Source organism: Nannobrachium achirus (genome assembly GCF_963921795.1).
Source record: "Nannobrachium achirus genome assembly, chromosome: 5".
NCBI lineage: Eukaryota > Metazoa > Chordata > Actinopteri > Myctophiformes > Myctophidae > Nannobrachium > Nannobrachium achirus.
Genome location: NC_137814.1, coordinates 36,410,995 through 36,424,782, shown reverse-complemented (window position 1 = coordinate 36,424,782; position 13,788 = coordinate 36,410,995). Strand labels below are relative to the sequence as shown.

Below are 13,788 nucleotides of genomic sequence, written 5' to 3'. Positions count from 1 at the left end.
CCTAAAGGAGGGCCACCAATGTGACATGTGAAGTTGGGGTGCTGTCTTAGGTTATAAGCTCTAGCCTAACTGTACCAAAACATTCATGATAAAGGCTCGAAGTCTAGTCCTATACAGCCGGACTTCACCAAAACAAAGTGTATAGGCTCTAGCCCCATCCAGCCTGACTGTGCCAAAGTACAATGGTCACGTTTACATGCGCAATATGTATTAATTCAGAATTAACTCATTCCGAACAGAGATTCATAACTACTTGGAACCTGAATAAGAGTATACTGCGATTCAAACGGTATATACCACCCCTCCAGACCGGAATGGAATATTCTATTCAAAATGACCGGAATGGAACATTCTATTCAAATTGACCGGAATGGAATATTCTACTCCAATTAAGGTGTTTACATGAGCATTTTCATTCTGAATGAGCAGTCATTCTGTATACAAGCGAAGTGGAATATACCTGTGCATGTAAACGCAGCAATTGTTACAGGATAACAGTCAACATCAGACTGTTGCTACAGTATACAGTAGAAAACTAGTCTAGTGATTCTCAGTGGTGGACAGTAACTGAGTAAATGTACTTGAGTAATCCTTTTCTGGAGTATTACTTTTTTTTAATACTTATTACTTACTTACATACTTGAGAACATTTCCCAGGCCAAATATTTTACTTTTACTCAAGTACATTTCTATGTGTTTATAGGTGTTTCTACATACAATCATTGTATGAAGTAGTGGTTCTACAAGGAAGCACATCAGTGCATTAGGTTTCAGAGTAAAGCTGGTTGCACACTGCACTGCGTTTTCTCGTTGCGTTTTGGAAATCCGAAATCCTCGAAAGCATTTTCAGGCCAAGAAGAGAGAGAGGAGAGTCGAGAGAGCAAAGGACCCAGTGGCGACACATGCGAAAATCGGAAAAAATCAACCCTGGTCCGAAAATAAATACGAAACGGGCGGCAGTGTGAAAACGTGATTGACATAAAGTGAGATAGATTTTTTTTATTTACGCGCTCTGAAATTCACCCCGATATTCAGCCCAAAAAACAGTGTGCAAAGACCTTTACTTCTGAAACAAGAGTTAAAATTTCCTATAAATTCATTGAGAAAACATTATAGTAATTCATTGATGTGAAAAATAAGAAATGTAGCCTACTCTTACTTTTACTTATACTTTAAGTGTTTTTAAAAGCATGTACTCTTGAATACTTAAAGGAGTCATCCAGACCAAAACACATATAGGGTTAAATCTGCCTTTTATCATACCCCTTCATACCTGCTTTAGTCGATTTTTTTCATAGCTGCCCCTGTTGCGAGATTTCGGCTGCCCCTGTTGCTAGATTTCGTGGGCTCTCTCATAACTAACACAGTGGATTGTCCTTAGGCTAGTGCGGTTATTTCTTTAGCTTCAAAGTTAGTATTGTTTTATTGGATTGTGTTTACACAACGTCCTGAGACCAACCAAACCGCTGTTTTGACCTCACAGGCACCCTTACTTGTCAGCGGTTTGGTTGGTCTCAGGACGTTGTGTAAACACAATCCAATAAAAAAATACAAACTTTGAAGCTAAAGAAATAACCTCACTAGCCTAAGGACAATCTACTCTGTTAATTATGAGAGAGCCCGCGAAATCTAGCAACAGGGGCAGCAGAAATCTAGCAACAGGGGCAGCTATGAAAAAAATCGACTAAAGCAGGTATGAAGGGGTATGATAAAAGGCAGATTTAACCCTATATGTGTTTTGGTCTGGATGACTCCTTTAAGTACACTTAAAAGCAAGTACTTTTTTACTCTCAACCATTTTCATTTCAACAACACCAGTTTAATATGCATTAGTGCAAGGAGCGCCCATTTGATATGCTTTTTCTTTATCTCTAGGACCCCAATAAACACTGTAAAATCCTTGTTAATTTCACTCTGGCAGTGTACAAATGGATTTACAGAAGTGTAAAAGGTCCCTTTGGTTCTTAACTATCAATCATTTAACAGGGGACCCCCCCGATACACCCTCAATGACCCCAGGGGATCTACGGATACCATGTTTAGAACCAGTGGTTTACACCAATTCCTTGTCCTCTATGAACATGTCAAGGACAGAGATTAAATGTAGACATGCCCACACGTATTAAAACTTTGTGAACTTAATAATAACTGGCATTAAAACTCAACCAAACGGTAATGCACAGTTCTGTAAAGAAATTGCATATGCATAAAAACCCCATAAAGTCTTCGATGATTTGCGTGCGAAAAACATGATATGATGATTCTCTGAGGTCATTTGCCAAACATACAAAGCACCACAGCACAGTGTTCATTTGATCACTGTCACCGGAGTAGAATATAGGATATATTTGGTGAACCTTAATTGCTTATGGCCCCCTCTTCCTATATACATCCATTCAGCAGAATGCATCATGAATGCTTAAGGAGATCTAGGCGATGACTCGCACGACGACAAGATGCAAAGGCAGTTCAACAGCCATTTGCAGAGGAACTGCGACACGTCTGGATATAAGCAATTAGCAAGACAGGAGAAGGGACATTTCTGTTCAATTAAAAATACAGGTCTTGTTGGTCTACACATTATCAATAATGTTTCTAAACATTATGCTTAATTAATATATTACACTTCAATCTGTTCGAAATTTCAGAAAGGTTGAGTTTATACAGATTACATTAGAACATAGTGCTAATAACACTCTCACTGACTGTGCAACTGCACACACACACAAAATATATAGTCACTGTGGCGTAAAAACCTTGTATCTCCAATTTTCAAAATAGTACGTTCTTTCATGAATTAAAGCCCTACTTCATCATACAAGATTGCTGCATAAAAGTAGTGCAAACAGCCGATCTACAAGCGCACAACGCCTCGCACCGTGGTGTTGTGAGCTTGTAGAGCGGCTGTTTTCACTACTTCAACTCGTTTTTAAAATAAGGTAAAAAAAGGGACGGTTTTGGACATACAAGGTCTCCACCTGACAACGACAATATAGTATGTATGTGTATATATATCTAGTATGTATATATATCTAGCATGTATATACATACACACACTCACACACATAAGCTTAAGTCACAGCGTGTTCTCCAGCCCATTCAGGGCTGGGGTGTTAAGTAGAGGCGATGGATTAGCGGGGAGCAGCTCCGCCTTTGCTCCTCATTCCTCTTTAGGCCGGGCCGTCAGCGGGCTGATGAGCCGTGTCGAGGCCTGACCCCTCCGTGGAGTTGTTGCCATTATGTACAAGTAGTGGGATAATGAAGCATTCATGCTAATGTGTGGACCCGAGCAGCACATCATCTCTGCAGCTGTGGGGCCGCGTAATCCACCACCGCCGCCATCATCATAACTACTAACGCCTAGACATCTCCTCCGCCCCTACTACTACAGCTGCTACACCCCACACCCCCACCCCACACACACCCGACAGCCCCCCGAAGCAGTCGTTCCTCTGGGACTCGACTGAGAGTCAAAAGAGAACACGGAATCAGCTATTCATATGAAGACCCATGCACAGAGTGTTCTTAATAAATGCTAAACACATATGTACCTGAACATGGACATATTTGCAGGGCTTAATGGGGCCATTTCTCTCCATCAGCAGAGAGAAGTGGTCAGTGGCAGAGGCTGGTGGTCAGTGTGGGTAATTCAGTCTACTGGTTATAATGTCCCGGAGGTTGCGGCTGTAGGGGAAAACTGTGTTGCAGAATAATCGTTGCAGGATGGGCTTCTGAAGTCAGGATCTCTAGCCTCGCCCACAGGATTGATTAAAACTGATTGGGCCCATTAATACTTTGATACAATGTATCTGTCGTCGGTGACATAGCGGAATGCATGTTAACAGGGGGGGATCATATTTAAAAACGGTTACGCTCGCTCTGCAACCGACGGAGGAATTAAACCCGGCCGCCCGGGACGCAAGCAAGCACACGCGTTCTCTCATTTACTCTGTCTCTCTTCTTCTCATCCTCTCCTCTCCATCTAACACCCCCCCCTCCCTCCCGCCTCCCCCGCCCTACTCTCTCTCTCCTCCTGCTTCCATCTGCGCTTCCTCTTCTCCCTGTGATTATAAAGGTCTTTAGATCTAAGGAATGAATGAATTACCAAAGGCAAAGACAAGGCTTGTGATTCGGACGCAGTGAATGAAAAATTACCCCTTTGTTCCCTCCATCAATTGCATGTCTAATGAAATCAAAATCTCGATCGCATAATCAGCGAAGGGTCCTCCACCAGGAGAGAGACCCAGTGTGATTTGTAACCTTTCTTTTTGCTAAATGGAGATCAAGGCAAATCTTCCAGCCATTGTTTTCCTGGTGTACAAATGGTGGAAATGAGAGACATCAGCTTGGATACTTGAGGATGAAGAATCTTATCTCAGGACTCAAAGTAGCAGGACATGGCCCCCTCATCAACAAAGTCAGATTATCACGATAATGAGAACTCTAACTAAAAGAATCAAATCAGCCCCTAAAAATGGTGTCGTTTCCCCTCGAAACCTGAGGTGGCCTCTTTTCCAGGCCCCCAGTAGCAGGTCTTTGTCTCCCTGGATGACTGTGTCACCTCTCCTCTACCCTTGCGCTCAAGGTTAATTGTTTATGGGTTGGAACACAACCTCCATCCTTTGTCCTCTGCTCTGTAAACTCCTAAATCTTCTCTGTTTTTGACTGATTAACCCATTCCACATTGGTCCTGACGGAAGCACGGCGGCCGGGCACCGACAGTGACTGGTCTGGCCAGTGGTCGGCCGTGGTCCCAGCTGAGTCCTCTCTTTGGCATCGCACCCACTCTTAAGCAATTAGCTCCAGCCCCGAGTGAAGGAAACGCTATGCCTGTTCCACCGCCGACCTCTCCTCCCTCTGGGGATCACCTTGCTAATTAGTATTAATTACTCTTAATCTTAACCCCTAAATCCAATCACGGGCTTTGGCTCTCTGAGCCTGCCAAGGGCTGCTCTCTCTAGCCTCTAGAGGCGCGGTCAGCTTGCCACACCGCTCTATTTATAAGCCTGAGAGATGGGAATCCTTGGCAAGATGTCAGAGATGTACCTGGCCATTGTTTCTGCAACCACACTACAATGGATGGACTGTGCGATTTATTAGGTCAGTGTTATAGCAGCAGAAAAGAACAGGATAATGGAAAATCTTACTGTCGTAGGTGTTTTCTTTTAACACAGGATTGATATTTAAACAGAGACTAATTTGCGAATTGTGTAATAATGAAAACGTAATAGATTTCTTAAGTACTCATTAAGTCATCATTGTGTATTCTTCGTAGCAGCTAATTTACATTTTTGAAAAATAAGAAAAGGAGATAATTGATCTGTTGGGAGTGGCTTTGTATGATTAACCCCAAAGAAAGAAGATACTTTAATATTTGAAAACGTAGCATACAGCTACTGCTAAACAACTACCTTGTAGGCCTACCTTCTAATGGCTAATTGGCCTTAGTGTGGGTGTTTTTCTTCTTCTTTTGAGAAATGATACCTATGTATTAAAATTACTTATAATCATTATCTCTGCCAGGCTGGAATGGCCCGAAGCTGGGATTATGTTTTTGCTCCTGTGATTCTGTCTGTCTGCCAGTGAGTCTTCATGTGAAACGTTGTATGCACACACCCAGGAGGCCAAGGAAGAACCTCCAGCCCAATTTATTCACCCCAATCAGCCTCGTGGTAGAGCTACAACGGCTTCAAGTGTTGGCCTATAAAACAATCTTGAACAGTAGGTCATACAATCAAAAAGGTTTAAACATTTTGCTACTACTCACTACTTAGGGATTTTATCCGAAACTCAAATAAATCGGTATATATAGATTATCTCTAGTCTCGAGTCATGTGATCAAAATGTATTAGACTGACTTTTCATAATTCAATTAATTCAATTCAAATATGTTCACATCATGAACAAAACATCCAATCATGCCAAATTTTAACTGTCCTCTATAGAGCGCACCTCCAAAAACACTTAGACGTCTGTCCGTAGGGGCCACCACAAATGCAAAAGGTTGCAACATATGTTGTATAAACTCTATTTCCCCCCCTCCTCGCATCCTCACTGCTGCACCCCACGACCGACACAGCCCTGGGTCGTCAACCCGGCCAGGCGTAGATCTGTGCTCTGAGGAGTGAATTTTCCAGTTATTTTCTTTTTATAAATTTATACTAGCCATTCATTTTGACCTTTTTTGTCATTATGCCAATTCATTCCTCCAACATCTTGCCAAGGCTGTTGTTCCCTACTGGCTCACCTGCCAGTGAGGAGCCCCCACCGGGAGGACGTACTGCTGTTCCCTACTGGCTCACCTGCCAGTGAGGAGCCCCCACCGGGAGGACGTACTGCTGTTCCCTACAGTCTCACCTGCCAGTGAGGAGCCCCCACCGGGAGGACGTACTGTTGTTCCCTACAGTCTCACCTGCCAGTGAGGAGCCCCCACCGGGAGGACGTACTGTTGTTCCCTACAGTCTCACCTGCCAGTGAGGAGCCCCCACCGGGAGGACATACTGTTGTTCCCTACAGTCTCACCTGCCAGTGAGGAGCCCCCACCGGGAGAACGTACTGTTCCCTACTGGCTCACCTGCCAGTGAGGAGCCCCCACCGTGAGGACAGAGTACAGCCTTCTTCCTGCTCTTCTTGGCTGCTCAACATTCCCCACTGACAGGCACCGCCCCAACCCATAGGAGTACATGGAATATGTTACTTACTCTACCTCCCTTTTTTCCCTTTATTTTTTCAATAGTCTCAATATTCAATCTATTCTCAATATTACGTTTTGTTTCATTGTAATTTGGCCTGTGCCTTTGCTGTATATTAGATCGAGATCATTTCTGTGGCCCCCAAACTGTGGAATAAACTCCCAGTTGCACTTAGAACTGCAGACTCACTCCCTAGCTCCCGCCATGGTCTGAAGACTCACCTATTCAGACTCCACCTTAGCCCATAGCACTTACCGTAGCATTTGCCTACCCTCAAATGACCATACATGTAATTTAGAAAAGGTTTTACCTTATAATTTGTAATGAAGTTTTTACTGAATAGGTGCTTGGTCTACCTGTTTTTCTTAGATTTGCCTACTATTTCTTTCCATTCGATGTATTGATGTTAATGCATTGATGCATTACCTTGCTTATTGTAAATTGCTCTGGATTAAGAGCGTCTGCTAAATGCTTAAATAGTAAATTGTACATGAGGTAACAAATATCACCCTCCCTTCCCAAGCTTCCCTCCGACCAATTGAGTTTGTATAGATGCTCGGCCAAGCCAGATGCACCATGGTGGATTCGAACAACTAGACGCAGTGGTGGAGGGCTAGTCCCGGTTGGGCGGTGTAGCGATAAGGCGGTGTAGCAATAAGGCTTCATCCCATTCATGCGTTTATCATGCGCCTTACAGCCTGGGCATAAATATAACGATTGCATTCACCACGGCTTCGTAACTCGCGCGGCCGGCCCTGGCCCGCTCTTTGCGGGCACTCGCGCCTGCGGCGCTCGGGGGGGAAGAGCAGGACCAAGGTCCACTGGCCTTCGCGCCGCTTGCAATGTCGTGGACAATAACTGTGACAACCGCCTTATAGCTACACCGCCTTATCGCTACACCAGCCAAACGGGATTTTCCCGTGGTGGACAGGTACTTTACTTACATAAGCCCTTATCTAGTTATAATAAACTGTATGTTTTAGTTGTAATATAATTTATAAATATTAATATTAATATAACTATAAAATAAGAAGAAGAGCTCTTGACATAAAGGGTTGGCATTCATCCCAAAAAGCATAAACAAGAATGGCTTGATAAACCCCATGTTGGTGTGAAGGGTTGAGAATAATTGTGTGATATTCTTCAATAATGTGAATACTATGAACAACACAGTCAAATCCATAGTGATAATTTAATTCCGAGAATGTACAAATTGAATCAAAGGGGCCCATGAGTGTCAATTTGTACAAATTCAGCCCAGGCTGGCAAAAACAGAACTTGAAACATTGTTTCAACGCATCAATAAAAATGTTCCAGACCGTTGGAACAAGATATCTGTAGGATACTGGGAATACTTTGACATTTTGATACAGTGTTCAGAAAAGGTAAGCATTTAACATTTAGAACTACAGTACAGCGGAGTGGGAGGTCACAGAGTGAGAGTAGATCATTATTGATTAAAAGCTTTAATCCTCTGAAGTTGCTATTTTCACATAAAGTAACAAGCCCATTTAAATGTCAGTAATTGTAACAACGTTACTGAAATGGAAAATTCCAATTAGTTACACTACTCTTTACCGCAAAAAGTAGTGGAGTTAATAGCGACTTTAAGCAATCGACGGCTACGGCAGACAAGAACGGTAACCGGAAATGATCAGCGCTCGATAGATAAACCTGCCGCCGTCGCAGCCGTCTCTACAGCGCCAGAAGCTCCCTTTCCACGTTGAGGCTACAACGTCTGCTGAATGGACACGTCGCCATGGGAACCAAAGACTTCAGTAAAAGGGGTGGGACCCCGTTGCCGACGGCTGTTTGTTTAACGATTCTGACTGCTACGGCCATTACGTCACAGCAGCCGTACTCCGCCTGGCGTTGCCGTCCTGAAAATCATCGAGCTTAAACTGCCTAATAAAGGAACTACTGCTCCCACACTGGAAGTTACAGACCCTTACAGGTCCATTTGGTTCCATTTGTAAACTCTCTGGGATGTACTGTGGGCTATAACAGTCAGTGTCATGGTGAACCTGGACCTCTCACCTGTGGTTCCTACACCCAGCTGCAACGTGCTGCGGTCCTTGGTCAGGCCGTTGGTTTTGGGACTGGCGGTCGGAGCGACGGTGGCCACGGCTCGGGGCGGCCGCTTCCCCGGAACCTTGACTGTTGTCCTGAGCAGGTCGATCTCTTTCCCATGCACGTTCTGCATGTAGTCCTGGAACACATTAGAACAGGGTTCTTCAACGTTTTCAGGCCAAGGACCCCTTAGTTGAGAGGGAGATGAAGCAGGGACCCCCACAACCTTTTCATAGATTCCATATACGTTTCATTGTTTGACAGCACAATCATCAGCGGATTTTGGATTCACGTCTATTTGTGTTTTCAGATATTAACTATGTGAACTGTCAATACTTAATTAATAAACTTGACCTTTCACTCTGTACTTGATCTGCTCTTTTTCCCCCTCTACACCAAACCTCTTTGCCAAATATAGCCGATCTACAAGCTCACAACGCCTTGTAGCGCGAGGTGTTGTGAGCTTGTAGATCTGCTATTTTTGGCTAAAGTTCTCAGAATATGGACACCTATAGGGTTCAAGTGGTTCATATAAAAAAGGAGAAACGTTTCTATCACACAAATATTTGGAGGACCCCCTGTAGTAACTTTGAGGACCACCTAGAGGTCCCGGACCCCCTGTTGAAGACCCTTGCATTAGAACATGAAATCCATTAGCATGACAAACTGTTATGTTTATTGACTCTCAAAGTTCAAGTAGAAAGTACGCAAATAATGTGCTTTGAGTTCTCGTTGATTTCAATATATTTGTGTGTGTTGTGTGAGATATTGTATGTGTGTGTAGGTGTGTGTGCACGCACACACAGACGTGGGTCGGCCGGTGATTCACCCAAATTATTAAACAAAGTATGATCTGAATCATGCGAGCCAAGGACAACAGATTGAAAACACTACTCCGTACTCCATTCCCACACAGAGTGAACGGAGGGCGTTTGTGACGGTGGAACATGACTGTAAAGCCTCATCACCTGTGCCCACGTCACCCTCCTCCACGCGGAGGGATGCGAGGCTTAATGAATGCAAACAGTCTCATTCTCCTTCAATTTGGCCATTTGATTCGGCTTTAAGCGATACTCGCCCCAAATGTGGGAAGCCAAGGTGAAAATCATTGGGCTCAGCAGAAAAAAGGCCCAGAAAGAGACGAGCTCGGCCTTCGCCGTCCCCTCACTGGCTCCTCTGCTTTATTACCATGTCATAAAGCACTCATTTCTTTCCCAAGCCTCCTCGCTAATTACCCAGTGAGCGCTCTCATTTCATTTTATTGCGGGAATTAACAGCCAGATCGAAGCGTGCAAAGCTATTAAGATGTGTGATTAAGCCACATTCAATTAGTTTCTACAAACAATTTAATTGATGTAGCTGATAGAATTAACAGAAGGTGATTGTGTGGATGGCTTGGCTGACTGCGAAATTAAAGGTTCCCCCTCTCCCTCTCTCCTCCCTCCCTCCCTCTCTCCCCCTCTTTTTCCATCTCTCCTCCCCCCCTCCTTTTTGGAGCTGTGTGAAGCACAGGCTCCCTATACGTGGCTGTGTGGGTCTGTCTGTCTGTCTGTCTGTGTGTGTGTCTGTGTGTATGTAGCCTGAACTTCCTAAACTTCGGCACGCTACTAGTCCCACAGTTTTGCCACCACACACTCGCGCCATATGTCAAATCGACCGGCTTACTCGGGAATCGTGGGCTAGTAACTTGCTAAGAGAAAGGTTCAATAGTTTAATTGATATTAATTTATTAGTGAATTAATTTTCCCCATTGACTTATAATGGGAATCGCAAAAACTCACATTCAATTATTTGTCTCTCGCAAACCATAGGGGCTAGAGTTTCAAGACTTGGAGAGGAGGTTCATAATGATTTCAAGGATTAAATAAAAAAAAATTGTGTCATTTGGCCGCATGGTGGCGCCATAACACCCCACTTTACGTTTTGGCCTGTAACTCTTGAACCGTAGGTCGGAAAATTAAAAATATTTTTTCCCTGGATTCCTTGGGTCATGACGCATCTCCCCATATAGGCCACGCCCATTTGCGCCATGATAGATTTTCCGCCATCTTGAATTTTCTCCAAAACACACTTTTTGCTCCTTTTCCTACATATTTTCTTCAAATGTCACAAAAATCGGTACACATGATCCACACACACACACACACACACACACACACACACACACACACACACACACACACACACACACACACACACACACACACACACACACACACACACACACACACACACACACACACACACACACACACAGCTCCACTTCACACGGGTGTGATTTTTTTGGAGCTGTGTGAAGCACAGGCTCCCTATACGTGGCCGTGTGGGTCTGTCTGTGTGTCTGTGTGTCTGTCTGTGTGTCTGTATGTAGCCTGAACTTCCTAAACTTCGGCACGCTACTAGTCCCACAGTTTTGCCACCACACACTCGCGCCATATGTCAAATCGACCGGCTTACTCGGGAATCGTGGGCTAGTAACTTGCTAAGAGAAAGGTTCAATAGTTTAATTGATATTAATTTATTAGTGAATTAATTTTCCCCATTGACTTATAATGGGAATCGCAAAAACTCACATTCAATTATTTGTCTCTCGCAAACCATAGGGGCTAGAGTTTCAAGACTTGGAGAGGAGGTTCATAATGATTTCAAGGATTAAATAAAAAATAATTGTGTCATTTGGCCGCATGGTGGCGCCATAACACCCCACTTTACGTTTTGGCCTGTAACTCTTGAACCGTAGGTCGGAAAATTAAAAATATTTTTTCCCTGGATTCCTTGGGTCATGACGCATCTCCCCATATAGGCCACGCCCATTTGCGCCATGATAGATTTTCCGCCATCTTGAATTTTCTCCAAAACACACTTTTTGCTCCTTTTCCTACATATTTTCTTCAAATGTCACAAAAATCGGTACACACGATCCACACACACACACACACACACACACACAGACACACACACACACACACACACACACACACACACAGCTCCACTTCACACGGGTGTGATTTTTTTCTTTACACTTCCTCTGCTTCGCCGCTCCGAATGAGTCTGAGCTGCTACGGTGCTAATGTAACCGTCGCTCCCATCGCACCTCCCTGAGTAAAGACAGCAGACGCGAGACGCGAGACACTCATAGATCGCCCTGATGACCTGTAACAGCTATAATGATCAAGAGATAGCCCGTCCGGTCAATTACATACATCACCGCTGCGCTACACTGCACTGCTAATAACTGCTAGTAAATTAAACCACTAACGCACTGTCAATACAACAAGGCCATAATATACTAAGCTTGGTATAAAGCATGTCAGGGTTGGGGTCGACACGCGAGCCATGTCACGCTAAAGAAGTAATTGAACAACATTGGACGAACCCAATAGAATTTTCAGGATACCTTCTTGGTGAGATTACAAATGCCATACGCACGTTATTTAAAAAAAAGTCCTCGGTATGTCATCAACAGTGTGTTGCTGAATTGTCAACCAGTGTTTAAGTCAGAGACTGGAACCATAAGCTAAAGGTTGGATAGGAAGAGTGAGAGTGATGGAGAAAGATTAAAAGGATCCGGAGAAAGATGGACAGGGCTTGTGAGAGAGAGAGAGTGTGTGTGTGTGTGTGTGTGTGTGTGTGTGTGTGTGTGTGTGTGTGTGTGTGTGTGTGTGTGTGTGTGTGGTGGGGGGACAGGGTCTCCTGAGCTGTCTGCTGCCAGCCAGCCGAGTGTTTAAGAGGTATTAGAGGCCCAGCGGGACTCTGACAGAGATGGATGTGGGAGGCTGGTCAGGCTCAGCCGCCACGCGGTGAGAGCCGTTATAAATACAAGCCAGCATGGCGTCTGGGCACGGCGGGCACGCAGCAGCACAGCCATGTCTCCATTAGCCAGCATCAAGGCACCACGTGGGACAGTGATGACCGGTAGGCCTTCCCGTTTGCTCCATCCCTGCTTACAGTCTCAGAGAGGGCTGGGCCGTACATCAACCACTCTGATATGGAAGTGGATCTTAATGAACCTTCAATCCAAAATCATTTGTATTTTCATGATTGCATCTTTGCAAAAGTCTCAAAAGGAAATAAAGTTCACCACAGTCTTTATGACCTCTTCGTCTCATCCTTTTAACCACTTAAACCCTATTGCATACTTCGTCGTATTTTCGTACTATTTTTGTAAATATTTGAAGTTCACGCCTATAATGACATAATATAGACACCATGTTGAAAATGGCTAAACGCGTGTTGATTTCAGTAAACATAAAATATATATTTACAGTGTTGAGTTTTGTAACTCAAGAAGTTTAGAGGAAACGTGATACCAACGTTAAATCCATAAATGTTTTGCAAACACTATTCAAAGTCATATAGCCCAGATTTTGCCGTACGAATGGCTGCTTTTCACAGGCCTAATGCTCCACACCTGGAAAACTGCAGGATCCATATTTAGCAGCATGCAGCGTATGTGCACAATAATGCCAAGGACACTGGCATAGACAGATGTTTATAACTTGGGAGTAAGAACCTTACACACAACTAGAGATGGGATGATATCAAAATGTCATATCACGATTATTGTGACAAAATAAATCGCGATTTACGATATTATCGCAATAATCAAAATCTATTATCCTGAGGCGGAACATTTGCCAAAGAATAGCAGATCTACAAGCAGATCGGCTATTTTGGACATTTGATAGAGAGTGAAAAAGAAATCCCAGTGCATGACGGAGGACAATATCACGATAAATTAAATATCCACGATACGATTATCGTCAGTGTTTTTATCACGATAAACGATAATATCGCGTATCGTCCCACCCTTACACACGACACCTTCAAGCACCTTAAGCATGAGGACCAATGGACAAACTGTTTAATACTGCTGCTGTTCTTTGATTATTTTTTTATTTTCCTTGCATGTATGTTTAATACTGCAACTAGTCTTTAATTATTGCTTTATTAATCTCCTTAATGTTGCATTATGTTTCAATAATGTATTAGTATTGTTGCTGCTACAATGTCTGAGGAACCAGAA

At 43.7% G+C, this 13,788-nt stretch overlaps 1 protein-coding gene across 1 annotated transcript in view; it reads right to left on the bottom strand.

Moving 5' to 3' along the window:
* The window catches only part of agap3 (ArfGAP with GTPase domain, ankyrin repeat and PH domain 3), a gene marked incomplete at both ends in the record, with an annotated part of 169,118 nt that overhangs the window by 51,612 nt on the left and 103,718 nt on the right, over positions 1-13,788 (bottom strand). Inside the window, one exon of the mRNA XM_080726204.1 lies at positions 8,730-8,901. Coding sequence (XP_080582330.1) covers positions 8,730-8,901 — 172 coding nt within the window. The remainder of the gene's footprint in view (positions 1-8,729; positions 8,902-13,788) is intronic.